This window comes from Lissotriton vulgaris, chromosome 4_1 (assembly GCF_964263255.1).
Source record: "Lissotriton vulgaris chromosome 4_1, aLisVul1.2, whole genome shotgun sequence".
NCBI lineage: Eukaryota > Metazoa > Chordata > Amphibia > Caudata > Salamandridae > Lissotriton > Lissotriton vulgaris.
This window is the reverse complement of record NC_141691.1, coordinates 2,109,938,842-2,109,966,821: the sequence shown is the minus strand read 5'-3', so window position 1 is coordinate 2,109,966,821 and position 27,980 is coordinate 2,109,938,842. Positions and strand designations below refer to the sequence as shown.

Sequence of the window (27,980 nt, the reverse complement as noted above, 5' to 3'; positions counted from 1 at the left end):
CGTGTTTCAGGTGCGCTGCTCCTTCCTCACACCTGAGGGGGGGTCTCTATGGACGCAGCTTCGGTGCCAGGAGAGCGGTGAGAGCAGTGTCAGGGCTCTGAGCTCTCATTCCTGAGGGGTGGAGACAGGGCTGAGTCTCTCCTCACTCCCCTCCCCACAGCTCGTGTTTCAGGTGCGCTGCTCCTTCCTCACACCTGAAGGGGGGGTCTCTATGGACGCAGCTCCGGTGCCGGGACAGGGGTGAGAGCAGTGTCAGGGCTCTGAGCTCTCATTCCTAAGGGGTGGAGACAGGGCTGAGACTTCCCTCACTCCTCCCCACAGCTCGTGTTTCAGGTGCGCCGCTCCTGCCTCACACCTGAGGGGGGGGGGTCTCTATGGACGCAGCTCCGGTGCCAGGACAGGGGTGAGAGCAGTGTCAGGGCTATGAGCTCTCATTCCTAAGGGGCGGAGACAGGGCTGAGTCTTCCCTCACTCCTCCTCCCCACAGCTCGTGTTTGAGGTGCGCTGCTCCTTCCTCACACCTGAGGGGGGGTCTCTATGGACGCAGCTCCGGTGCCGGGACAGGGGTGAGAGCAGTGTCAGGGCTCTGAGCTCTCATTCCTAAGGGGTGGAGACAGGGCTGAGACTTTCCTCACTCCTCCTCCCCACAGCTCGTGTTTCAGGTGCGCCGCTCCTGCCTCACACCTGAGGGGGGGGGGGGTCTCTATGGACGCAGCTCCGGTGCCAGGAGAGCGGTGAGAGCAGGGTCAGGGCCAGGAGCTCTCATTCCTAAGGGGTGGAGACACGGCTGAGTCTCTCCTCACTCTTCTCCCCACAGCTCGTGTTTCAGCTGCGCTGCTCCTTCCTTCACACCTGAGGGGGGGGGGGTCTCTATGGACGCAGCTCCGGTGCCAGGAGAGCGGTCAGAGCAGTGTCAGGGCTATGAGCTCTCATTCCTAAGGGGTGGAGATAGGGCTGAGTCTCTCCTCACTCCTGCTCCCCACAGCTCGTGTTTCAGGGGCGCTGCTCCTTCCTCATACCTGAGGGAGGGGGGGTCTCTATGGACGCAGCTCCGGTGCCAGGAGAGCGGTCAGAGCAGTGTCAGTGCTCTGAGCTCTCATTCCTAAGGGGTGGAGACAGGGCTGAGTCTTCCCTCACTCCTCCTCCCCACAGCTCGTGTTTGAGGTGCGCTGCTCCTCCTTCACACCTGAGGGGGGGTCTCTATGGAGGCAGCTCCGGTGCCAGGACAGGGGTGAGAGCAGTGTCAGGGCTCTGAGCTCTCATTCCTAAGGGGTGGAGACAGGGCTGAGTCTTCCCTCACTCCTCCTCCCACAGCTCGTGTTTGAGGTGCGCTGCTCCTTCCTCACACCTGAGGGGGGGTCTCTATGGACGCAGCTCCGGTGCTGGGACAGGGGTGAGAGCAGTGTCAGGGCTCTGAGCTCTCATTCCTAAGGGGTGGAGACAGGGCTGAGTCTCTCCTCACTCCTCTCCCCACAGCTCGTGTTTCAGGTGCGCTGCTCCTTCCTCACACCTGAGGGGGGGTCTCTATGGACGCAGCTTCGGTGCCAGGAGAGCGGTGAGAGCAGTGTCAGGGCTCTGAGCTCTCATTCCTGAGGGGTGGAGACAGGGCTGAGTCTCTCCTCACTCCCCTCCCCACAGCTCGTGTTTCAGGTGCGCTGCTCCTTCCTCACACCTGAAGGGGGGGTCTCTATGGACGCAGCTCCGGTGCCGGGACAGGGGTGAGAGCAGTGTCAGGGCTCTGAGCTCTCATTCCTAAGGGGTGGAGACAGGGCTGAGACTTCCCTCACTCCTCCCCACAGCTCGTGTTTCAGGTGCGCCGCTCCTGCCTCACACCTGAGGGGGGGGGGTCTCTATGGACGCAGCTCCGGTGCCAGGACAGGGGTGAGAGCAGTGTCAGGGCTATGAGCTCTCATTCCTAAGGGGCGGAGACAGGGCTGAGTCTTCCCTCACTCCTCCTCCCCACAGCTCGTGTTTGAGGTGCGCTGCTCCTTCCTCACACCTGAGGGGGGGGGGTCTCTATGGACGCAGCTCCGGTGCCAGGACAGGGGTGAGAGCAGTGTCAGGGCTATGAGCTCTCATTCCTAAGGGGCGGAGACAGGGCTGAGTCTCTCCTCACTCCTCCTCCCCACAGCTCGTGTTTCAGCTGCGCTGCTCCTTCCTTCACACCTGAGGGGGGGGGGTGGTCTCTATGGACGCAGCTCCGGTGCCAGGAGAGCGGTGAGAGCAGTGTCAGGGCTCTGAGCTCTCTTTCCTAAGGGGTGGAGACAGGGCTGAGTCTCTCCTCACTCCTCCCCACAGCTCGTGTTTGAGGTGCGCTGCTCCTTCCTCACACCTGAGGGGGGGGGGGGGTCTCTATGGACGCAGCTCCGGTGCCAGGACAGGGGTGAGAGCAGTGTCAGGGCTCTGAGCTCACATTCCTAAGGGTTGGAGACAGGGCTGAGTCTTCCCTCACTCCTCCTCCCCACAGCTCGTGTTTCAGGTGCGCTGCTCCTTCCTCACACCTGAGGGGGGGGTCTCCATGGAGGCAGCTCCGGTGCCAGGACAGGGGTGAGAGCAGTGTCAGGGCTCTGAGCTCTCATTCCTAAGGGGTGGAGACAGGGCTGAGTCTCTCCTCAATCCTCCTCCCCACAGCTCGTGTTTCAGGTGCGCTGCTCCTTCCTCACACCTGAGGGGGGGGGGGGTCTCTATGGACGCAGCTCCGGTGCCAGGACAGGGGTGAGAGCAGTGTCAGGGCCAGGAGCTCTCATTCCTAAGGGGTGGAGACAGGGCTGAGACTTCCCTCACTCCTCCTCCCCACAGCTCGTGTTTCAGGTGCGCCGCTCCTGCCTCACACCTGAGGGGGGGGGGTCTCTATGGACGCAGCTCCGGTGCCAGGACAGGGGTGAGAGCAGTGTCAGGGCTCTGAGCTCACATTCCTAAGGGTTGGAGACAGGGCTGAGTCTTCCCTCACTCCTCCTCCCCACAGCTCGTGTTTCAGGTGCGCTGCTCCTTCCTCACACCTGAGGGGGGGGTCTCCATGGAGGCAGCTCCGGTGCCAGGACAGGGGTGAGAGCAGTGTCAGGGCTCTGAGCTCTCATTCCTAAGGGGTGGAGACAGGGCTGAGTCTCTCCTCACTCCTCCTCCCCACAGCTCGTGTTTCAGGTGCGCTGCTCCTTCCTCACACCTGAGGGGGGGGGGGTCTCTATGGACGCAGCTCCGGTGCCAGGACAGGGGTGAGAGCAGTGTCAGGGCCAGGAGCTCTCATTCCTAAGGGGTGGAGACAGGGCTGAGTCTCTCCTCACTCCTCCTCCCCACAGCTCGTGTTTCAGGTGCGCTGCTCCTTCCTCACACCTGAGGGGGGCGGGGGTCTCTATGGACGCAGCTCCGGTGCCAGGAGAGCCGTGAGAGCAGTGTCAGGGCGCTGAGCTCTCGTTCCTAAGGGGTGGAGACAGGGCTGAGACTTCCCTCACTCCTCCTCCCCACAGCTCGTGTTTCAGGTGCGCCGCTCCTGCCTCACACCTGAGGGGGGGGGGGGGGGGTCTCTATGGACGCAGCTCCGGTGCCAGGACAGGGGTGAGAGCAGTGTCAGGGCCAGGAGCTCTCATTCCTAAGGGGCGGAGACAGGGCTGAGCCTTCCCTCACTCCTCCTCCCCACAGCTCGTGTTTCAGGTGCGCTGCTCCTTCCTCACACCTGGGGGGGGGGGGGTCTCTATGGACGCAGCTCCGGTGCCAGGAGAGCGGTGAGAGCAGTGTCAGGGCTCTGAGCTCTCAATCCTAAGGGGTGGAGACAGGGCTGAGTCTCTCCTCACTCCCCTCCCCACAGCTCGTGTTTCAGGTGCGCTGCTCCTCTCTCACACCTGAGGGGGGGTCTCTATGGACGCAGCTCCGGTGCCAGGAGAGCGGTGAGAGCAGTGTCAGGGCTCTGAGCTCTCATTCCTAAGGGGTGGAGACAGGGCTGAGTCTCTCCTCACTCCTCCTCCCCACAGCTCGTGTTTCAGGTGCGCTGCTCCTTCCTCACACCTGAGGGGGGGTCTCTATGGACGCAGCTCCGGTGCCGGGACAGGGGTGAGAGCAGGGTCAGGGCCAGGAGCTCTCATTCCTAAGGGGCGGAGACAGGGCTGAGTCTCTCCTCACTCCTCCCACAGCTCGTGTTTCAGGGGCGCTGCTCCTGCCTCACACCTGAGGGGGGCGGGGTCACACAGAGGGGAGTTGGCAGGTTATATATAGCGAGCAGCAGCGCTCACTTCTACCGGAGAGGGGTCGGGCAAAGGACAGAGACTGTGAGGATGGAGGGTCCCGGGTGTCAGGGGGGCGCTGTGAAGGGGCTTGAGAGAGAGCCAGACCTGGAGAAGGGGCCCCCACCGCACCCCCGAGACCCCAGGCCTGCCGAGGAGAAGCCGCAGCGTCAGGGGGGCGCTCAGATGCCTCCTGGGTGTGATACAGACCCGGAGACAGGGCCCCCTCTTTACAAAGAGGCCAGACTCAGGAGAGAGCGGCGCGACTCAGGGTATTCCACACTGTGCACCAGGCCACGTATACCCCCTCCAATGCCCAACACCCCCATGACCCCCCAGAAGCCCGGGGGCCAGGACAGACCAGGACCGAGGCCGGGGGCTGTGGATGGGGCTGGACCACAGGGGCAGAGGGGGGAGGCAGACAGGGGTGAGAGGAGGGACTCAGGCCTGGGGCTGCACCAAGACACAGAGAGAGGAGGAGAAGATGCGGAGTCAGAGGGTGAGATGCCGCTGAGAACTGAGAGCCCGGACAGGAGAGAGGCTCTGAAGGAGGGGGTTGGGACAGATGGACAGAGGGGGGAGGGTCTCCTGCAGGATCAGGGAGACACAGAGAAAAAAGGAGAAGATGCGGAGTCAGGGGGTGAGATGCTGCTGGGGATGGAGAGCCCGGACAGGAGAGAGGACCCGACGGAGGGGGCTGAGGCTGAGAGTGGGGAGGGGCTCCTGCCGGGTTATGGAGACCGGAGGGGCTCAAGGTGGCTTCACACAGACACAGGTAGAGGAGGAGAAGATGCGGAGTCAGGAGGAGAGATGCTGCTGGGGAGGGAGAGCCCGGACAGGAGAGAGGCTGTGAAGGAGGGGGCTGGGACAGAGCAGACGAGCCTGATACCGAGTACAGGACCCGAGGAGAAAACACAGACATCACCTGGAGAGGGGAAGAACCAGAAGAGGAATCGCCTGCCACCTACAGGTAAGAATATGTTATGACACCTGGGGGGGGAAGCAGCAGTGAAAGGCGGAGCAGGAATTTGTAACTTTTTTATGCTTAGGACCTGGTAGCGGAAATTTCGTGAGGAGTATCAAGTGAAGAAAAAACAAGCATCGACAAAGCCAAAAGTTCTTGCTTGTATTAAATAAGCATCGACAAAGACAAGAGATCCGCCTTTAAATGCAAGTGTATCTTCGACTAAATATCTGTACTCGGCACCTGCTAAAGATCCAGATTCAATAAACAGAACATGTGGGAAGAATACCATCGGGCTAATGTGCCGTTTGCATGCCTCTGGGTTAAGTCGCGCCTACACTGCTCATGGGTCACAATTAGGGGCTTAAAACCCTCCCACCGCTCACCATTCGTTGTTTTCGCTGTCACTCTCATATGTGATCGTTCCATTGCTTGGCTCCCATAGGATTCCTTTCCTTTCTTGTGTCAGTTCCTCCCTGGAGCACGGACCAAGTACATGTCTTCTTCCTCATCTTTGCCCTTCCGTGCCTTTTTGCAGCACACTTAAAAAAACATTTTATAAGCATTTCAGTCGTATTTTTGAATGTACAAGGATCTTTCTCACCTTAACCACAGACATACAGCTTCTTAGTCACACTGCCTTCACTCTATCTGCCATCTCTATTGCGTCGTTTGTTACTTATACTCACAATTGAACTACTTTATGCCACTCAGTGCTATGCTGCTCGACTCTACGTGACTCCACTCCACTCTACTCTACGTCCCTCCACAACACACAATACCATCCAATGGCATTCTACTCTCCTCTACTCTTCGCCACTCCACTCTATTCCGCTCCAATCTAAACCAATCCAATCCGCTGTAAGCCGCGACACTCTTCGACACTAGATACCACTCCACACCCCTATACTCTACACCACTTTATTCTACACCTCTCTACTCTACTCTACGTCACTCCGCAACACACAATACCATCCAATGGCATTCCACTCCACACCATCACACTCAAGGCCACTCTACGCCTCCACTCTATTCCGCTCCAATCTAAACCAATCCAATCCGCTTTAAGCTGCGCCACTCTTCGACACTAGATACCACTCCACACCCCTATACTCTACACCACTTTATTCTACACCTCTCTACTCTACTCTACGTCACTCCGCAACACACAATACCATCCAATGGCATTCCACTCCACACCATCACACTCAATGCCACTCTACGCCTCCACTCTACTCCCCTCCAATCTAAACCAATCCAATCCGCTGTATGCCGCGCCACTCTTCGACACTAGATACCACTCCACACCCCTATACTCTACACCACTTTACTCTACACCTCTCTACTTTACTCTACGTCACTCCGCAACACACAATACCATCCAATGGCATTCCACTCCACACCATCACACTCAAGGCCACTCTACGCCTCCACTCTATTCCGCTCCAATCTAAACCAATCCAATCCGCTGTACGCTGCGCCACTCTTCGACACTAGATACACTCCACACCCCTATACTCTACACCACTGTACTCTACACCAGTCCACTCCACACCATCACACTCAATGCCACTCTTCGACACTAGATACCACTCCACACCCCTCTACTCCACACCACTTTACTCTACACCTCTCTACTCTACTCTAAGACACTACACACGATGCCGCCCATTCTGCTCCACTCTATTCTTTGCCAATCCATTCCACAACATCACACTCAATGCCACTCTATCCAACTCCACTCTACCCCAACCCATTCCATTCTTAGACACTCTGTACCACTCCATGCCAATCTACTCTACACCACTCTACACCACTGTACTCTACACCAGTCCACTCCACACCACCCTGAACTATGCCACTCTACTCTTGCCACTTTACCGTATACCAATCTACTTTACACCAGTCAACTGTACCCCATTCCACTGTACACCACTCCTCTCCACACAACTCCAATATAAACCACTCTACACCAGTCCACTCCACTCCACTCTATGGTTCCCTACTCCACTCCACTCTATGGTTCTCCACTCCGCCACTCCACTCTATGGTTCCCCACTCAACTCCACTCTCCTCTACACCACGCCACTCCACTCCACACCATCACACTCAATGCCACTCTACGCCTCCACTCTATTCCGCTCCAATCTAAACCAATCCAATCCGCTGTACGCCGCGCCACTCTTAGATTCTAGATACCACTCCACACCCCTCTACTCTACACCACTTTACTCTACACCTCTCTACTCTACTCTTCGCCACTCCACTCCACACCATCACACTCAATGCCACTCTACGCCTCCACTCTATTCCGCTCCAATCTAAACCAATCCAATCCGCTGTACGCCGCGCCATTCTTCGACACTAGATACCACTCCACACCCCTCTACTCTACACCACTTTACTCTACACCTCTCTACTCTACTCTACACCAGTCCACTCAACACCATCACACTCAATGCCACTCTTTTAGCCATGCTGAACAGCAGTTACGCTAAAAGACAATGGCAAAGCTAATAGCTTTCTCGTAGGCGAGACCTACTGGCTTTGCCAATGCTGGTTTTTAGGAAGCTGCCCTTTGCATTTTCTTTATGAAGGAAGTATCATCTAAGGCAATTCTAAAGGTCTCACATGTGTCCCCCTTAATCACTCAATGCAAAGTGCTCAGTGGTCTGAATACAACAATCCCGTTGGGGCCTTGGTGTAGTGGTCACATGCAGCAGTCATGTGTGTCTTCATAGCGCCTCGAGTGAGCCTACAGGGGTTCTGCACACAGGAGGGATTTTAGGAGCCAGGCCAAGAGTGCAGATCTTAATACCACCTCTTAAGTCACCACACATGACATACTCCGACTGCAGAGCCAAGGGCAGTAGGTCTGGCTTAGAAAAGGAAGTGCCTCTTCACTGCATTCAAGTATCCAAGTCTGCCCTCAGTGACTCTTTGCCCCTGCACTGGGTCACTGACGCTTGCACTCATGCCCTGTTAACCTATTCATGCATTCACCCACCCACTCGCTCATTCACAACACTCCACAATTACAAACTTGCCAATCAGTAAAGATGCGCTTACAATAGAATGGCATACTTGTTTTCTTTGCCAAAGCTTGTTTGATGTTAAAAGCTTTGATGCTGTGCAGGGGGGCATGGATGCTGTGCGGGGGGCATGGATGATGTGCATGGGTATGGATGCTGAGCGGGGGGGCATGGATGCTGTGCAGGGGGCATGGATGCTGTGCAGGAGGCATGGATGCTGGGCAGGGGGCATGGATGCTGTGCAGGAGGCATGGATGCTGGGCAGGGGGCATGGATGCTGTGCAGGGGGCATGGATGCTGTGCGGGGGGCATGGATGCTGTGCAGGGAGGCATGGATGCTGTGCAGGGGGCATGGATACTGTGCCGGGTGCATGGATGCTGTGCAGGGGGCATGGATGCTGTGCAGGGGGCATGGATGCTGTGCAGGGAGGCATGGATGCTGTGCAGGAGGCATGGATGCTGGGCAGGGGGCATGGATGCTGTGCAGGAGGCATGGATGCTGGGCAGGGGGCATGGATGCTGTGCAGGGGGCATGGATGCTGTGCGGGGGGCATGGATGCTGTGCAGGGAGGCATGGATGCTGTGCAGGGGGCATGGATACTGTGCCGGGTGCATGGATGCTGTGCAGGGGGCATGGATGCTGTGCAGGGGGCATGGATGCTGTGCAGGGAGGCATGGATGCTGTGCAGGAGGCATGGATGCTGGGCAGGGGGCATGGATGCTGTGCAGGAGGCATGGATGCTGGGCAGGGGGCATGGATGCTGTGCAGGGGGCATGGATGCTGTGCGGGGGGCATGGATGCTGTGCAGGGAGGCATGGATGCTGTGCAGGGGGCATGGATACTGTGCCGGGTGCATGGATGCTGTGCAGGGGGCATGGAGGCTGTGCAGGGGGCATGGATGCTGTGCAGGGAGGCATGGATGCTGTGCAGGGAGGCATGGATGGTGTGCAGGGGGCATGGATGCTGTGCGGGGGGCATGGATGCTGTGCAGGGAGGCATGGATGCTGGGCAGGGAGGCATGGATGCTGTGCAGGGGGCATGGATACTGTGCCGGGTGCATGGATGCTGTGCAGGGAGGCATAGATGCTGTGCAGGGAGGCATGGATGGTGTGCAGGGGGCATGGATGCTGTGCGGGGGGCATGGATGCTGGGCAGGGGGCATGGATGCTGGGCAGGGAGGCATGGATGCTGGGCAGGGGGCATGGATGCTGTGCGGGGGGGCAAGGATGCTGTGCGGGGGGGCAAGGATGCTGGGCAGGGAGGCATGGATGCTGTGCGGGGGGGCATGGATGCTGTGCATGGGTATGGATGCTGGGCGGCATGGATGCTGTGCAGGGGGCATGGATGCTGTGCAGGGGGGCATGGATGCTGGGCAGGGGGCATGGAGGGTGTGCAGGGGGCATGGATACTGTGCCGGGGGGACATGGATGCTGTGCAGGGGGCATGGATGCTCTGCGGGGGGGCATGTATGCTGTGCAGGGAGGCATGGATACTGTGCAGGGGGGTATGGAAACTGTGCAGGGGAGGCATGTATGCTGTGCAAGGGGCATGGATGCTGAGCAGGGGGGGGCATGGAGGCTGTGCGGGGGGGCATGGATGCTGGGCAGGGAGGCATGGATGCTGTGTGGGGGGGCATGGATGCTGTGCATGGGTATGGATGCTGGGCGGCATGGATGGTGTGCAGGGGGCATGGATGCTGTGCAGGGGGGCATGGATGCTGGGCAGGGGCCATGGAGGGTGTGCAGGGGGCATGGATGCTGAGCAGGGGGCATGGATGGTGTGCAGGGGGCATGGATGCTGTGCGGGGGGCATGGATGCTGTGCAGGAGGCATGGATGCTGGGCAGGGGGCATGGATGCTGTGCGGGGGGGCATGGATGCTGGGCAGGGAGGCATGGATGCTGGGCAGGGGGCATGGATGCTGTGCGGGGGGGCATGGATGCTGGGCAGGGAGGCATGGATGCTGTGCGGGGGCATGGATGCTGAGCAGGGGGGGCATGGAGGCTGTGCAGGGGGCATGGATGCTGGGCAGGGGGGCATGGCTGCTGTGCAGGGGGGCATGGATGCTGGGCAGGAGGCATGGATGCTGTGCGGGGGGGGCATGGATGCTGGGCAGGGGGACATGGATGCTGTGCGGGGGGCATGGATGCTGTGCAGGAGGCATGGATGCTGGGCAGGGGGTATGGATGCTGTGCGGGGGGCATGGATGCTGTGCGGGGGGCATGGATGCTGTGCAGGAGGCATGGATGCTGGGCAGGGGGCATGAATGCTGTGCAGGGGGCATGGATACTGTGCCGGGTGCATGGATGCTGTGCAGGGGGCATGGATGCTGTGCAGGGGGCATGGATGCTGTGCAGGGGGCATGGATGCTGTGCAGGGAGGCATGGATGCTGTGCAGGGAGGCATGGATGGTGTGCAGGGGGCATGGATGCTGTGCGGGGGGCATGGATGCTGTGCAGGGAGGCATGGATGGTGGGCAGGGAGGCATGGATGCTGTGCAGGGGGCATGGATACTGTGCCGGGTGCATGGATGCTGTGCAGGGAGGCATGGATGCTGTGCAGGGAGGCATGGATGGTGTGCAGGGGGCATGGATGCTGTGCGGGGGGCATGGATGCTGGGCAGGGGGCATGGATGCTGGGCAGGGAGGCATGGATGCTGGGCAGGGGGCATGGATGCTGTGCGGGGGGGCATGGATTCTGTGCGGGGGGGCATGGATGCTGTGCAGGGGGCATGGATGCTGTGCAGGGGGGCATGGATGCTGGGCAGGGGGCATGGAGGGTGTGCAGGGGGCATGGATACTGTGCCGGGGGGACATGGATGCTGTGCAGGGGGCATGGATGCTCTGCGGGGGGGCATGTATGCTGTGCAGGGAGGCATGGATACTGTGCCGGGGGCATGGATGTTGTGCTGGGGACATGGATGCTGTGCAAGGGGGTATGGAAACTGTGCAGGGGAGGCATGTATGCTGTGCAAGGGGCATGGATGCTGAGCAGGGGGGGGCATGGAGGCTGTGCGGGGGGGCATGGATGCTGGGCAGGGAGGCATGGATGCTGTGTGGGGGGGCATGGATGCTGTGCAGGGGGCATGGATGCTGTGCAGGGGGGCATGGATGCTGGGCAGGGGGCATGGAGGGTGTGCAGGGGGCATGGATGCTGAGCAGGGGGCATGGATGGTGTGCAGGGGGCATGGATGCTGTGCGGGGGGCATGGATGCTGTGCAGGAGGCATGGATGCTGGGCAGGGGGCATGGATGCTGGGCAGGGAGGCATGGATGCTGGGCAGGGGGCATGGATGCTGTGCGGGGGGGCATGGATGCTGGGCAGGGAGGCATGGATGCTGGGCAGGGGGCATGGATGCTGTGCGGGGGGGCATGGATGCTGGGCAGGGAGGCATGGATGCTGTGCGGGGGCATGGATGCTGAGCAGGGGGGGCATGGAGGCTGTGCAGGGGGCATGGATGCTGGGCAGGGGGGCATGGCTGCTGTGCAGGGGCACTGATAGGGGGGTGCAGGTGCACACCTATATGTAGACTGTTAATGGGTTTCTAATTTCTTATAAAATATTTGGTGGGTTTGTAAAGAATGTGCGTGCAATTCCCGGTGGGGAAATGACCCTAATTCCCCATGTTAGAACAGCAAGGCAGGCTGTGGGAGAACCCACAGTTAGGGGAATGCACAGCTCAAAGACAATAATGTCTAAATCAAATTCATCAATGACAGTTTAGAATTCTTATGAAAAGCTCTGAGGCCAACAATTATATGTTTCATCACATATGTTTTACTGTTATCGCATTTTACAAATCACAACTCAAAAACATTATTAGCATGTATATGTCTATAAACTGTTCGTATCAATTGTCAAAATAATATCAAGTCAACAATGCGTTTGAACACTTAGGAGATACATAACATTCTTATTTCATCCATCCCAATGCATTTCGGGTTACGTGGAACCCTTCGTCAGGGGAAAGCGTTAGAGGGTGAAGTCTTTTCATTCAATGTCGCCACTGGAAATTAAAAACACAACAACATGCAGTAAAAATACTGCTCGGCTATTAGGATTTGCACCCCAAGTTGTGCATTGAAATAAAGTGTGTTGGAGATAGGCCAGTATAGTGGTTAAATGAAATGAATCCTCCAAGCAAGGAGAGTGAAAAGGGTCCAATCACCATAAGGTGAAAATAATATAGAATAAAAATAATAATAATAAGGTGATATCGTCTTGGTGATACCTTGCAAAAGGTGTTGATCCGGACAAGAGATCAGGTGCTAAGGGTTTCAGTGCGGAGCACTACTGTCTGTAAATACAATGATGCAATAGAGTATTATAATGGAGACTGTCCTGTGGCAGTCGAGAGAGGGCAGAAACCGTGAATGAAACGTGACATAATTGTGCTCGCTTACCGGAAATGTAGTGATGTGAGCACTAGCGAGAGTGCTGGTAATCCGGAGTAGTAGAGAGAAGGAAAACCCTCTGTGTAGCTCGGCTGCGGGTCACCGTACTATCAAGATAAACATGGGGAGCGATGTTAGACTCCTCCAATTATCGATGTTTTCACTATAGACATAGCGTCTACTAAAGAATAAGGAGCGGGATAAACATACCGGAGGTTTCCCAAGTTTCCAGACCGTCAGTTGCTTCGAACGCGATGAATCGGAGATAATCCAGGGTGCAATGCGCGACCGGGGAGGTTCTATACAGAAGGCAGTGGGAGGTCTACAGTACGTAAAAATAGACCCAAAAGTGAACAACGATGTGGAAAACGGAATGGAGCAGTGTCCCCAAGGATCAGGAAATGAAACGAAGGATCAAGTGTATAAAAGATAGAGATAATTATAAAAATGAAACGTAAGGGGTGAAAAGAACACAATATGTGGTGTGTGGTGTTGAAAAAGATAAATAAAAACAGAATCTAAAACGAGAGTAATTTTTAGGAAAGACATGTTTTAGAAGAAAGAAAAAGAAGAATGAGACATTTATGAACAAGCAGAAAAAGTGGAAAAAAGATAAGAAGTGGGTGCAGATCCTGTACAATATAGAGCTGAAAGGACTACTTTATAAAAAACACAGCATCTCATAATGGTCATTGAGCCCATATGGGGCTATCGTTCTCAGTGTTTTTATCCAATGTGTTTCCCTACGAGCTAATGATGTGTTGATGTCAGTGCCTGACACCTTTTTGACTCTTTCTAGTATGGTAAATCGTAATTGGGGTATGGTGTGACCCGATGTCTCCCAGTGTGTTGCCAGTGGGGATGTGGTGTTCTTGTTCCGAATCCGGCTTTTATGCTCTATAATGCGAGTTTTTATCTTTCTGCTTGTTCTGCCTACGTACACTAGGCCACATGGGCATTTAATTGCGTATATCACTTCTTCAGTGTTGCAATTTGACGTGTGATGAAGTTTTAGTTTGGTGCCCGTTTGTGGATGCATGAAAGTGTCACCTGTGATTACATTGCTACACTGTCCACAGTTATAACATTTAGTCATTCCCTTGTAACCTCCTATGGGTTTGTCTTCTTGTGGTTTCAAAAGTTCACGAAGATTCTTCGCTCTTTGGTGTGCAAATAAAGGAGAATCTAAGAAGATACCTTGAAAGTCTGGTTCATTTTCAATGATTTCCCATCTTTTCTTGATGATGTTTTTTATGCGAGGAGCTTGTGTGGAGTGTTTCAGTACAAATACCTCTCTGCGGGATGGCGTTCTTACTGTGGTTTGTAACAAATCCTTCCTTGGTTTCTTTTCCACCTGTACTGCAGCTTGATCAAGTATTTCTACTGGATATCCTCTTGTTTGATATCTGCATTTTTGTTCTTGGATTTGGTGGGTACATTCTTGGTTGTCCGAGGTGATTCTCTTTATACGCATGAACTGAGAGATGGGAAGATGTTTCTTAAGAGAAATAGGGTGTGCACTAGTAAAGTGTAATGCACTGTTCACGTCTGTGGGTTTAGTGTAGACTGATGTCCTCAAGCCTGTGGTTGTTTTTTGAATTGCTATATCCAGGAAATGTATCTTCTTTTCTTGAATATCGTAGGTGAATTGGATTCTCGGATTGTGCAGGTTTAAGGTCTTGATGGAATCCTCCAATGTACTCTTTTGACCATTCCATATGACCAGAATGTCATCGATGTAGCGAAAGATGGCTATTGCATTGTTGATCCAGATGGGGTTGGTGAGCATGTGCTGGTTTTCGAAATGAGCCATATAGGTGTTTGCATACGAAGGGGCTCCGGGAAAGCCCATGGATGTTCCCGTCTTCTGTAAGTAGAATTGATTTTGCCAAATAAAATAACTGTGATATAATGAGAAATGGAGTAGTTCAAGAAGAAAAATTGATAATTCAGGTGGTTTGGATGAGGTCAGCAACCTCCATTCCACTGCTTCTAGGCCTTGGTCATGCGCTATGGATGTGTACAGAGCCACGACGTCTATCGTGCATAGTAAAGTGTCTTGGTTCACTTTGTGTTCAATGGCTTGTAGTTTCGTGAGGCAGTCTGTGGTGTCACGTATGTACGTGCCCCAAGTTTGAACTAATGGCTGGAGGTGATAGTCCACGAAGTACCCAATGGCTTCATGTATCGAGTTGCACCCTGCTACTATGGGCCTGAAGGGTGGTCTCAAAGAATCCTTATGCATCTTCGGAAGCATGTATATATGTGGGACTTTTGGTGTTAAGTTTACAAGAAATTTGCCAGTAGGTGTATCTATGGTACCTGCCTCTACAGCTTTTGTGACTATAGTAGTCAATGCAGTCAATAGATCATCCGTGGGATCTTTATCCAATGTCAAGTAAGTATCAATGTCAGCCAAGTGAGCGTCCACACTATGGTTGTAAAATGTGGTATCTAGTACTACAAGGGCGCCACCCTTGTCAGCTGGTTGAAAAGTGATGGACTTATCTCTTCTGAGAGATCCTAAAGTTTTTTGTTCCTTTGCAGTCAAGTTGGAATGAGAGGGTTTGGTGTATTGGATTCTTGCAAGGTCCTTCTTGACCAGATGTTCGAAGGTGTCAAGTGATTTATGGGTGATAGGAGCCATAAATTTACTCTTAGGACGAAATTTCCTGGATTCTGGGCTTTGATCTTCAACATTGGACAAGGTTGAAAAAAACCACCTCAAGCGTAATTTGCGCATAAATCTGAACATTGCAGTCTCAGTTTCCAATTCATTGGATGAGTATGTGGGCACAAAAGAAATGCCTTTATTCAAGGTGTTAAGTTCCACTGGATTCAGAGTTCTGGACGAGATATTCATCACTAGGGATTCGGTTTCTTCACCGTCCTTTGTGGTCTTCCTGTTTCGGGTGCTTTTTTTGTTTTGTCCCCTTCTGTTGCGGGTTCTGGTTGTGGTGTTATTTTGTCTGGAGGTCCCTTGGTCGGTGGGCCACTCTCTAAAAAAGATTGTTGATTGCTGGATGTTGATGGTTCCCCTCCTGTTGTTGAGATCTGGGATGTGGTAGAGGGTGGTGTGGGACGTTGAACCGTGAGATCTTGATCAGGTACCAGACTTTCCTCAGAAGAATTAGAGTTGGGTTTTTTAAAGAAACGTTTCTGGGCATAGGTTTCCGCCCATGAGTAAACCTCATCCAGTTTATAATCTATGGTGTCCCTGCGGAACTTCCTGGTCTTCCGTTCGTGCACTTCTTTTGCATGTTTGTCTAGATTGGTATTAATGTTTTCCAATATCTTATCCCAATCATCAGAATCCATTTTTTGTGAAAGATCATCCTTCAGTTTGTCTATGTCTTTCGACAACTCAACAAGGATAGTAGAGATTTCTTCTATGATGAGAAGTGTCAGGTCCAGCGAACATTTGTTCAATATAGCATACCAGCGTGACATGAAATCTTTGTTAAATTTAAATAGCATGGGTTTTAAGGCTATTCGTAGACCTCTAGGAATTCTTTTGACTTTGTGATACTCAATGAGAGTAGTGGCGTGGAGGCGCTGATTTATTTCTTTCTTGAGCAAGTATTCAAGTTGTTTCAGTTGTTGTGAAATATTTCCTGTGGAGGCACCAAAATCGCGTGCTTCTCTTATGAGTGAATATATTGACTCTGCTTCCTCTGTAGTATATGCTTTAGTGGCGGCTTGATTTGTGGTTATGTCCGCTATATCTTTCCAAGACATTTTGAGAAAATTCTGTGGGTGCTACCCTGCTAAGAGTGGGTCCAATATAAGAGCACTGATAGGGGGGTGCAGGTGCACACCTATATGTAGACTGTTAATGGGTTTCTAATTTCTTATAAAATATTTGGTGGGTTTGTAAAGAATGTGCGTGCAATTCCCGGTGGGGAAATGACCCTAATTCCCCATGTTGGAACAGCAAGGCAGGCTGTGGGAGAACCCACAGTTAGGGGAATGCACAGCTCAAAGACAATAATGTCTAAATCAAATTCATCAATGACAGTTTAGAATTCTTATGAAAAGCTCTGAGGTCGCGCATTGCACCCTGGATTATCTCCGATTCATCGCGTTCGAAGCAACTGACGGTCTGGAAACTTGGGAAACCTCCGGTATGTTTATCCCGCTCCTTATTCTTTAGTAGACGCTATGTCTATAGTGAAAACATCGATAATTGGAGGAGTCTAACATCGCTCCCCATGTTTATCTTGATAGTACGGTGACCCGCAGCCGAGCTACACAGAGGGTTTTCCTTCTCTCTACTACTCCGGATTACCAGCACTCTCGCTAGTGCTCACATCACTACATTTCCGGTAAGCGAGCACAATTATGTCACGTTTCATTCACGGTTTCTGCCCTCTCTCGACTGCCACAGGACAGTCTCCATTATAATACTCTATTGCATCATTGTATTTACAGACAGTAGTGCTCCGCACTGAAACCCTTAGCACCTGATCTCTTGTCCGGATCAACACCTTTTGCAAGGTATCACCAAGACGATATCACCTTATTATTATTATTTTTATTCTATATTATTTTCACCTTATGGTGATTGGACCCTTTTCACTCTCCTTGCTTGGAGGATTCATTTCATTTAACCACTATACTGGCCTATCTCCAACACACTTTATTTCAATGCACAACTTGGGGTGCAAATCCTAATAGCCGAGCAGTATTTTTACTGCATGTTGTTGTGTTTTTAATTTCCAGTGGCGACATTGAATGAAAAGACTTCACCCTCTAACGCTTTCCCCTGACGAAGGGTTCCACGTAACCCGAAATGCATTGGGATGGATGAAATAAGAATGTTATGTATCTCCTAAGTGTTCAAACGCATTGTTGACTTGATATTATTTTGACAATTGATACGAACAGTTTATAGACATATACATGCTAATAATGTTTTTGAGTTGTGATTTGTAAAATGCGATAACAGTAAAACATATGTGATGAAACATATAATTGTTGGCCTCAGAGCTTTTCATAAGAATTCTAAACTGTCATTGATGAATTTGATTTAGACATTATTGTCTTTGAGCTGTGCATTCCCCTAACTGTGGGTTCTCCCACAGCCTGCCTTGCTGTTCTAACATGGGGAATTAGGGTCATTTCCCCACCGGGAATTGCACGCACATTCTTTACAAACCCACCAAATATTTTATAAGAAATTAGAAACCCATTAACAGTCTACATATAGGTGTGCACCTGCACCCCCCTATCAGTGCTCTTATATTGGACCCACTCTTAGCAGGGTAGCACCCACAGAATTTTCTCAAAATGTCTTGGAAAGATATAGCGGACATAACCACAAATCAAGCCGCCACTAAAGCATATACTACAGAGGAAGCAGAGTCAATATATTCACTCATAAGAGAAGCACGCGATTTTGGTGCCTCCACAGGAAATATTTCACAACAACTGAAACAACTTGAATACTTGCTCAAGAAAGAAATAAATCAGCGCCTCCACGCCACTACTCTCATTGAGTATCACAAAGTCAAAAGAATTCCTAGAGGTCTACGAATAGCCTTAAAACCCATGCTATTTAAATTTAACAAAGATTTCATGTCACGCTGGTATGCTATATTGAACAAATGTTCGCTGGACCTGATACTTCTCATCATAGAAGAAATCTCTACTATCCTTGTTGAGTTGTCGAAAGACATAGACAAACTGAAGGATGATCTTTCACAAAAAATGGATTCTGATGATTGGGATAAGATATTGGAAAACATTAATACCAATCTAGACAAACATGCAAAAGAAGTGCACGAACGGAAGACCAGGAAGTTCCGCAGGGACACCATAGATTATAAACTGGATGAGGTTTACTCATGGGCGGAAACCTATGCCCAGAAACGTTTCTTTAAAAAACCCAACTCTAATTCTTCTGAGGAAAGTCTGGTACCTGATCAAGATCTCACGGTTCAACGTCCCACACCACCCTCTACCACATCCCAGATCTCAACAACAGGAGGGGAACCATCAACATCCAGCAATCAACAATCTTTTTTAGAGAGTGGCCCACCGACCAAGGGACCTCCAGACAAAATAACACCACAACCAGAACCCGCAACAGAAGGGGACAAAACAAAAAAAGCACCCGAAACAGGAAGACCACAAAGGACGGTGAAGAAACCGAATCCCTAGTGATGAATATCTCGTCCAGAATTCTGAATCCAGTGGAACTTAACACCTTGAATAAAGGCATTTCTTTTGTGCCCACATACTCATCCAATGAATTGGAAACTGAGACTGCAATGTTCAGATTTATGCGCAAATTACGCTTGAGGTGGTTTTTTTCAACCTTGTCCAATGTTGAAGATCAAAGCCCAGAATCCAGGAAATTTCGTCCTAAGAGTAAATTTATGGCTCCTATCACCCATAAATCACTTGACACCTTCGAACATCTGGTCAAGAAGGACCTTGCAAGAATCCAATACACCAAACCCTCTCATTCCAACTTGACTGCAAAGGAACAAAAAACTTTAGGATCTCTCAGAAGAGATAAGTCCATCACTTTTCAACCAGCTGACAAGGGCGGCGCCCTTGTAGTACTAGATACCACATTTTACAACCATAGTGTGGACGCTCACTTGGCTGACATTGATACTTACTTGACATTGGATAAAGATCCCACGGATGATCTATTGACTGCATTGACTACTATAGTCACAAAAGCTGTAGAGGCAGGTACCATAGATACACCTACTGGCAAATTTCTTGTAAACTTAACACCAAAAGTCCCACATATATACATGCTTCCGAAGATGCATAAGGATTCTTTGAGACCACCCTTCAGGCCCATAGTAGCAGGGTGCAACTCGATACATGAAGCCATTGGGTACTTCGTGGACTATCACCTCCAGCCATTAGTTCAAACTTGGGGCACGTACATACGTGACACCACAGACTGCCTCACGAAACTACAAGCCATTGAACACAAAGTGAACCAAGACACTTTACTATGCACGATAGACGTCGTGGCTCTGTACACATCCATAGCGCATGACCAAGGCCTAGAAGCAGTGGAATGGAGGTTGCTGACCTCATCCAAACCACCTGAATTATCAATTTTTCTTCTTGAACTACTCCATTTCTCATTATATCACAGTTATTTTATTTGGCAAAATCAATTCTACTTACAGAAGACGGGAACATCCATGGGCTTTCCCGGAGCCCCTTCGTATGCAAACACCTATATGGCTCATTTCGAAAACCAGCACATGCTCACCAACCCCATCTGGATCAACAATGCAATAGCCATCTTTCGCTACATCGATGACATTCTGGTCATATGGAATGGTCAAAAGAGTACATTGGAGGATTCCATCAAGACCTTAAACCTGCACAATCCGAGAATCCAATTCACCTACGATATTCAAGAAAAGAAGATACATTTCCTGGATATAGAAATTCAAAAAACAACCACAGGCTTGAGGACATCAGTCTACACTAAACCCACAGACGTGAACAGTGCATTACACTTTACTAGTGCACACCCTATTTCTCTTAAGAAACATCTTCCCATCTCTCAGTTCATGCGTATAAAGAGAATCACCTCGGACAACCAAGAATGTACCCACCAAATCCAAGAACAAAAATGCAGATATCAAACAAGAGGATATCCAGTAGAAATACTTGATCAAGCTGCAGTACAGGTGGAAAAGAAACCAAGGAAGGATTTGTTACAAACCACAGTAAGAACGCCATCCCGCAGAGAGGTATTTGTACTGAAACACTCCACACAAGCTCCTCGCATAAAAAACATCATCAAGAAAAGATGGGAAATCATTGAAAATGAACCAGACTTTCAAGGTATCTTCTTAGATTCTCCTTTATTTGCACACCAAAGAGCGAAGAATCTTCGTGAACTTTTGAAACCACAAGAAGACAAACCCATAGGAGGTTACAAGGGAATGACTAAATGTTATAACTGTGGACAGTGTAGCAATGTAATCACAGGTGACACTTTCATGCATCCACAAACGGGCACCAAACTAAAACTTCATCACACGTCAAATTGCAACACTGAAGAAGTGATATACGCAATTAAATGCCCATGTGGCCTAGTGTACGTAGGCAGAACAAGCAGAAAGATAAAAACTCGCATTATAGAGCATAAAAGCCGGATTCGGAACAAGAACACCACATCCCCACTGGCAACACACTGGGAGACATCGGGTCACACCATACCCCAATTACGATTTACCATACTAGAAAGAGTCAAAAAGGTGTCAGGCACTGACATCAACACATCATTAGCTCGTAGGGAAACACATTGGATAAAAACACTGAGAACGATAGCCCCAAATGGGCTCAATGACCATTATGAGATGCTGTGTTTTTTATAAAGTAGTCCTTTCAGCTCTATATTGTACAGGATCTGCACCCACTTCTTATCTTTTTTCCACTTTTTCTGCTTGTTCATAAATGTCTCATTCTTCTTTTTCTTTCTTCTAAAACATGTCTTTCCTAAAAATTACTCTCGTTTTAGATTCTGTTTTTATTTATCTTTTTCAACACCACACACCACATATTGTGTTCTTTTCACCCCTTACGTTTCATTTTTATAATTATCTCTATCTTTTATACACTTGATCCTTCGTTTCATTTCCTGATCCTTGGGGACACTGCTCCATTCCGTTTTCCACATCGTTGTTCACTTTTGGGTCTATTTTTACGTACTGTAGACCTCCCACTGCCTTCTGTATAGAACCTCCCCGGTCGCGCATTGCACCCTGGATTATCTCCGATTCATCGCGTTCGAAGCAACTGACGGTCTGGAAACTTGGGAAACCTCCGGTATGTTTATCCCGCTCCTTATTCTTTAGTAGACGCTATGTCTATAGTGAAAACATCGATAATTGGAGGAGTCTAACTTCGCTCCCCATGTTTATCTTGATAGTACGGTGACCCGCAGCCGAGCTACACAGAGGGTTTTCCTTCTCTCTACTACTCCGGATTACCAGCACTCTCGCTAGTGCTCACATCACTACATTTCCGGTAAGCGAGCACAATTATGTCACGTTTCATTCACGGTTTCTGCCCTCTCTCGACTGCCACAGGACAGTCTCCAATATAATACTCTATTGCATCATTGTATTTACAGACAGTAGTGCTCCGCACTGAAACCCTTAGCACCTGATCTCTTGTCCGGATCAACACCTTTTGCAAGGTATCACCAAGACGATATCACCTTATTATTATTATTTTTATTCTATATTATTTTCACCTTATGGTGATTGGACCCTTTTCACTCTCCTTGCTTGGAGGATTCATTTCATTTAACCACTATACTGGCCTATCTCCAACACACTTTATTTCAATGCACAACTTGGGGTGCAAATCCTAATAGCCGAGCAGTATTTTTACTGCATGTTGTTGTGTTTTTAATTTCCAGTGGCGACATTGAATGAAAAGACTTCACCCTCTAACGCTTTCCCCTGACGAAGGGTTCCACGTAACCCGAAATGCATTGGGATGGATGAAATAAGAATGTTATGTATCTCCTAAGTGTTCAAACGCATTGTTGACTTGATATTATTTTGACAATTGATACGAACAGTTTATAGACATATACATGCTAATAATGTTTTTGAGTTGTGATTTGTAAAATGCGATAACAGTAAAACATATGTGATGAAACATATAATTGTTGGCCTCAGAGCTTTTCATAAGAATTCTAAACTGTCATTGATGAATTTGATTTAGACATTATTGTCTTTGAGCTGTGCATTCCCCTAACTGTGGGTTCTCCCACAGCCTGCCTTGCTGCTGTGCAGGGGGGCATGGATGCTGGGCAGGAGGCATGGATGCTGTGCGGGGGCATGGATGCTGAGCAGGGGGGGCATGGAGGCTGTGCAGGGGGCATGGCTGCTGTGCAGGGGGGCATGGATGCTGGGCAGGAGGCATGGATGCTGTGCGGGGGGCATGGATGCTGGGCAGGGAGGCATGGATGCTGGGCAGGAGGCATGGATGCTGTGCGGGGGGGAATGGATGCTGTGCATGGGTATGGATGCTGGGCGGCATGGATGCTGTGCAGGGGGCATGGATGCTGTGCACGGGGGCATGGATGCTGGGCAGGGGGCATGGAGGGTGTGCAGGGGGCATGGATGCTGTGCGGGGAGCATGGCTGCTGTGCAGGGGGCATGGATGCTGTGGAGGGAGGCATGGATGCTGTGCAGGGGGCATAGATGCTGTGCGGGAGGCATGTGTGCTGTGGGGGGCATGGATGGTGTGCAGAGGGGCATGGATGCTGTGCGGGGGGGCATGGATGCTGTGCGGGGGGCTTGTGTGCTGTGGGGGGGCATGGATGCTGTGCAGGGGGCATGGATGGTTTATTTCAACCCGGCATCCTGCACACATCTTTGGTGAGGATCACTCTAGTTCGCTGCTTCAATCAGCTCACAGGGCTCGCTCCACTCAATCTGACTTTGGCGTCCATTATCCCTGTGTCTCCCCAAGTTTCCCGAAGGAACGCCCGTGCTTAGCTTCTTGACAAGGCCTCATATACCTGGATTCTCAGAGTTATCCTTGCCTGTCCTCGCTGCACAGCACTGCTTCATCTATACTAATCCGTCCTGATGATGATCCTGAACAAATAGGATCGAAACGTCGTCGACTCCTCAGCTCATTAAATGGCGCACCAACCGTGTTGGCTCAACTGAATTGCTGACCTAATACAAAAAAGTCAATTGTTTTGTTATATGAGCCACCTCGTTTTCTTGAGTCACTGTATATATCTGCACAAATTGCATCTCACGCGCCTTCCTAGCTTTTTCCAATTGTCACTTGCGTCGCTACTCGTATGTCACATTCACATACCATGCACCAAGTCCAATTTTAGGTTTGTTTCCTTGTACAGTGCTGTTACATCTGTTCTCTGAACCTTCCTTTTTGAATACATGATGCTCGAAGGACATTTCTAAAATCATTGTGAGTCTCCTTATTTCTGTTCGTACAATGCTTGTGCATGTTAATGTAACTGCCTAAAAATAATACCAGTTGGGTCTTTGTTCTTATTTTACACACAGATCTAACATGGCCGTAAACTCCACAAATCCTTGAACTAAAAGACACAATCTTTTTGGTGTACAAGCTATTAGCACAGCATCACCCACGTACAACAGGGACGGTAAAATAGGACCTTGGACTTTTTGCAACATCAGGAGTGATAGCTGCTAAAAAAGGGTGAAGATTATTAACCCGTTTACCGCAGTGCAAATTCTGCCGTGGTGCGGGCGTTCTATTCGGTGGACAGAGTGGTGTCGGCCAACGGTCGTGTGCAGCACCAGGGAGGTAGTGCTCGCGTCGGCCGTTGGCCGACACGAGCATGGAACGGATTAATATACAAAATAAATAGAAGTGAGGCTAAAACACAACCTTGTCTCACTCCCCCCAAAAAGATCCTTATCTTTGGAGTCCTCCCCCTGTATGTTAATGTTGATTCTGACCTTCATATCTCTGTGCTAATAAGCTACAAAATGCACCAGTGTATCATCCAGTCCACTCGCTAAAAAGTTCGACCACAGATTTGAGTGATTAACGAAATCAAAGGCTGAGGTCAAATCCATGATAGCCAAGTAAAGCGGAGACTGTTGGGCTGCAGTGTATTTCCCAATAATCAGATTTAGGTTCAAGCACTGTCCAACTGTACATAAAACCATATTGACATGGGTGTAAAACGGACTTTTCCTCTGCCCTTACCAAGGAGTATATTTCTAAGCCCCTATTGTCATGGTAACATCACTTTCAACGATGTTGTGGTGGCGATAGGGGCTTAGTCTTATTTACAAGGCAGTGTTAAGCCACTTGTAAATAAGGTCCTCTTTCATGCTATGCTTAGCGTGCAGGGTTGGCAGTGGGTGTTGCTGTGAGCGTTCCACTGCAACACCTATGTATTTTGACATTGCCCCCCATTTACAAGGGCAGCGTAAAGAGGAGGCAGCCCCAAAATTAAGACCAGGGAAAGCCTGGTCTTAAGTTGGCAAAATGAGGAGAAATTAATTATTTTGCCTAGTTTTATTTTATGTGTGCTGCTACATGGTAAAGCAAAATGCCATGGTCTGTTTATGTGTAGGTAGGCCCCCCTTCCTGTACCTAAACAATCTTAAAAAAAAATGCCATTTTGTGACTGTATTAAGTGACAAAATGGCATTGAAAGATTCTTATGTACAGCGAGGGGGATCTTTCACCTGCACGCAGGTGGCGCTACACTGCTAAGTGTAAATACAACTGCAACAAAATGCTTTGGAAGACCCTAACGCTAAATTGTGTGGGAAACAAGGCGCTAGGGAGCATGGAATAGCTGAAGATACAGCCTCGACTGCTAGCCTGACCGCTTTTTGCCTCCCTGACTGTTTCCAAAGCCTTGTCTATCTTCCATTTACAGACAGATTCATCGGACAGCCCAAAAGCAATACATTACCAGCCTCTGGCTTTAAATCTAACTTTAATCTGAGGCTTTTGGCTACATCTCTTCACATGCAACATTGGCTCTTTCTGTTCAGATAGAGACAATGCCGCCCCTGCCATATAAGCACTGAGGCGCTGTGTGGGAACACGGGCTGTGCTTCTCACCCCACCATGCTCTCTTTGCCTCTGATTGGCAGGCCTTTATCATTCTGCGTGGTAGAAGAATTAGCAGCCACATGATGCCACATGAGAGGCTCCCGTCCATTCCAAACTCAGCATTTTTTTTTGTCTCAGTTGCCCACAATGTCCCATGGCATTCATATCCAAATGCCTTAAAAGAACAGCGTGAACAAAGCGATACCAAAGGGGATGATGGATGGAGTGTTTGAGCAAATCAAACACTCACCCCCAGTCAAATGATCTGGGTTTAATCCATCATCATTCTTTAGCTCACTCAGCCACCCCAGTTCAGATATGGCCATATGCAAATCAGTCTGACCCTGTGCCTCATGGGAAAAAGTCCAGCCCGAACTGCCAAGACATGTCTTCCCTGGCCCGGTAACAAGCATCCTGGGACCAGTTTCGGATTCATAATCCTCATCAGCCAGGCTATCTTGAATCCAGTGGTAGAGTGAGCAAGGGACCAACGTCTGGGCATACACTGTCAACTCAGGGCTAACAAAGCGATACCAAAGGGGATGATGGACTGAGTGTGAGTCTATCTTGAATCCAGTGGTAGTGTGAGCAAGGCACCCACGTCTGGGCATACCTCTTTGGTATCGCTTTGTTCGCATGCATTTGTTCACTGTGCATCCACTTTACCAAACTAGTGCATTTCCGTGCCATTGCCCTTGTAGCAATGCCTCCTTTCATTTCTTTATATTTTTTCTATTTTTTGGCTTTTTCAATCTACCTTTTCTTTTTGGCAGACGCTGGACAGCTCTGGACATGATGCTACTGGTTGCTTACGTCCAATCCCTGCAGTCTCTCCTTGTCCCCAAATGGCAGGTGACGGATGTCTCTTCATATTGAAGATAATGTCGTGAGGCTGTCAGTGTGAAGCTCCTCAGGATCAGTGCGATGCTCAAGTGGGTCCAACTCCTGACACCACCGATGCCGATTGCTGTACTGGTACAGAAGTTTGATGTGGCCCGGTGAGGGAAAAGGGTGTGAGGGCTGGAACAGCCGGGAGGGAGACAAGAAATACAGAAAAGAGTTGTTACCCTTTTTGTCTTCCACTTCACATACACGTCTCTAATGATTACAGCTACAATCTAGGGTAGTATTATAACTTGTTTAATTCCTGTGTACCTTTTTAGGTCCATACTCAGCTCTTAGGGGAGGAGAAATTATGGAACAATGAAAAATTATGGGACTTTTCTGTGTCAGCTGGAAGGGAAAATACTTTCATTAACATTCTGTTACATACAAAGGAATGACTAGATACAGACGAGTGACCACCACTCAAGCATAGGACTTCATACCACAACAAAATCCGTAGTAGAGTAGGGTAGACACTCAGGAAGTCTTTCTGCTGCCACTGTATGAGGCTCTATGTAATCCCCAAAAAGCCATGTTTTTAGACCCTTTCTTAATCTTAGCAGATCTGTATCTCTATTTTATGATGTTGGTAAGGAGCTCCACAGTTTGATTGTTGTATTGATGAAACTCTTACCACCCCACCTGACCCTTTATATTCTCGGAACGACAAGATTCCCGAGCTCGGCTTATCTGAGGGATCTTGCTGAGACGTAGGGTCTAAAATATCCTTTACATGTTACGGCTTTCAATGGATCAGCATCTAACAAGCATCAGTCTTACATTTCTGTTCTTTTTTTTACTAGGACTCTGTCCCTTTCTTCGAAAACTATGTCTCAAGGGACTCTAGGCCTTTTCGGGATAGGCCTTCTTCTTGCTTTTGCAAGAAGTGTCTGTGACATGAATCTCATCAATGTCTATTACTCAGCTCATGGTCCATGTTGGTAGTTGTGGTCCAGTGGCTCTCCCAAATAGCAAGGTAGCAGGGCTTCCTGCTGTTGTGGAATGGGGAGTTGACCAATAGGCATATAGTGGAGTGCCGGGTTTTTATGGACCTGAAAACTCCTGAGTCCTTCCTGTTTCAGACTACAGAAACACAGAGTCTTCTAGGTGAAGTCAAAGATAGTATTTATTGGCTGCAGCCAGTAACAGGTATCCTAGAAGTACAACAGCATGAAGCGCATGTATGTTCTCAGGAGACTGCTCTCTTTCACGAAGCCAGCCTTCTTCTTTTATACAAAATAATGTGCTTTAGGCAAACATTCCTTATTTTACAGTTGACCATCCAAACATTTTTACTACAAAGGAAAAGCAAAGTCATGATGACAAGCCCACATTTCTGTTCGTCCAGCTCATAATTAATTACCCGGCGAGGTCCAGTATTTCCATCAGATATCGACGGACCCCAATAAAACCGGGCACCTCCTCCTCGTAAAGCAAGTCATAAAGCAAGAAACAGGGACAGGTGTGTGCAAGATTAGGCATGGTTTGTGTGCGATGAAAGGTTTATGATATGTTGTGCCTTGATACAAATCTAGCTCGGCCGCTGGGAGAGGACCTGGCGAACAGGTTTGGCTTTGGGCGGAGGAGTCAACTTTCCCAGGTCACAGGGGAGTCAGCTAAGGTGTACGTGTCCTTCGGACCAGTTTTCGGCTTTAGTCATTTGGCTATGTGAGGGCAATCACAAAATGGATGCCGTTTACAAAATGGAACCCGAGGGTTCATGACGGAAACGCTGATTTAACGGTGATATTGTCGCTCGAATATGACGAAAATGCTTATACATAGCATACTTGACATTTCCGGTCCGTTGATACCAAAATCGTCATGATGTGACGATGTTCGAAACACGGGTCCAGAATTTTTGGTACCACAGACCCTTCTTTTGCCCTTACATAGCCAATTTAACCT

At 50.1% G+C, this 27,980-nt stretch overlaps 1 protein-coding gene across 1 annotated transcript in view; it reads left to right on the top strand.

Annotated features, from left to right (window-relative positions):
* The first annotated feature begins 4,265 nt into the window (after window positions 1-4,265).
* The window catches only part of LOC147725141 (uncharacterized), a 104,177-nt gene continuing 80,462 nt past the window's right edge, over window positions 4,266-27,980 (top strand). The window contains exons 1-2 of the mRNA XM_086967118.1: window positions 4,266-4,797; window positions 4,954-5,184. Coding sequence (XP_086823244.1) covers window positions 4,266-4,797; window positions 4,954-5,184 — 763 coding nt within the window. The remainder of the gene's footprint in view (window positions 4,798-4,953; window positions 5,185-27,980) is intronic.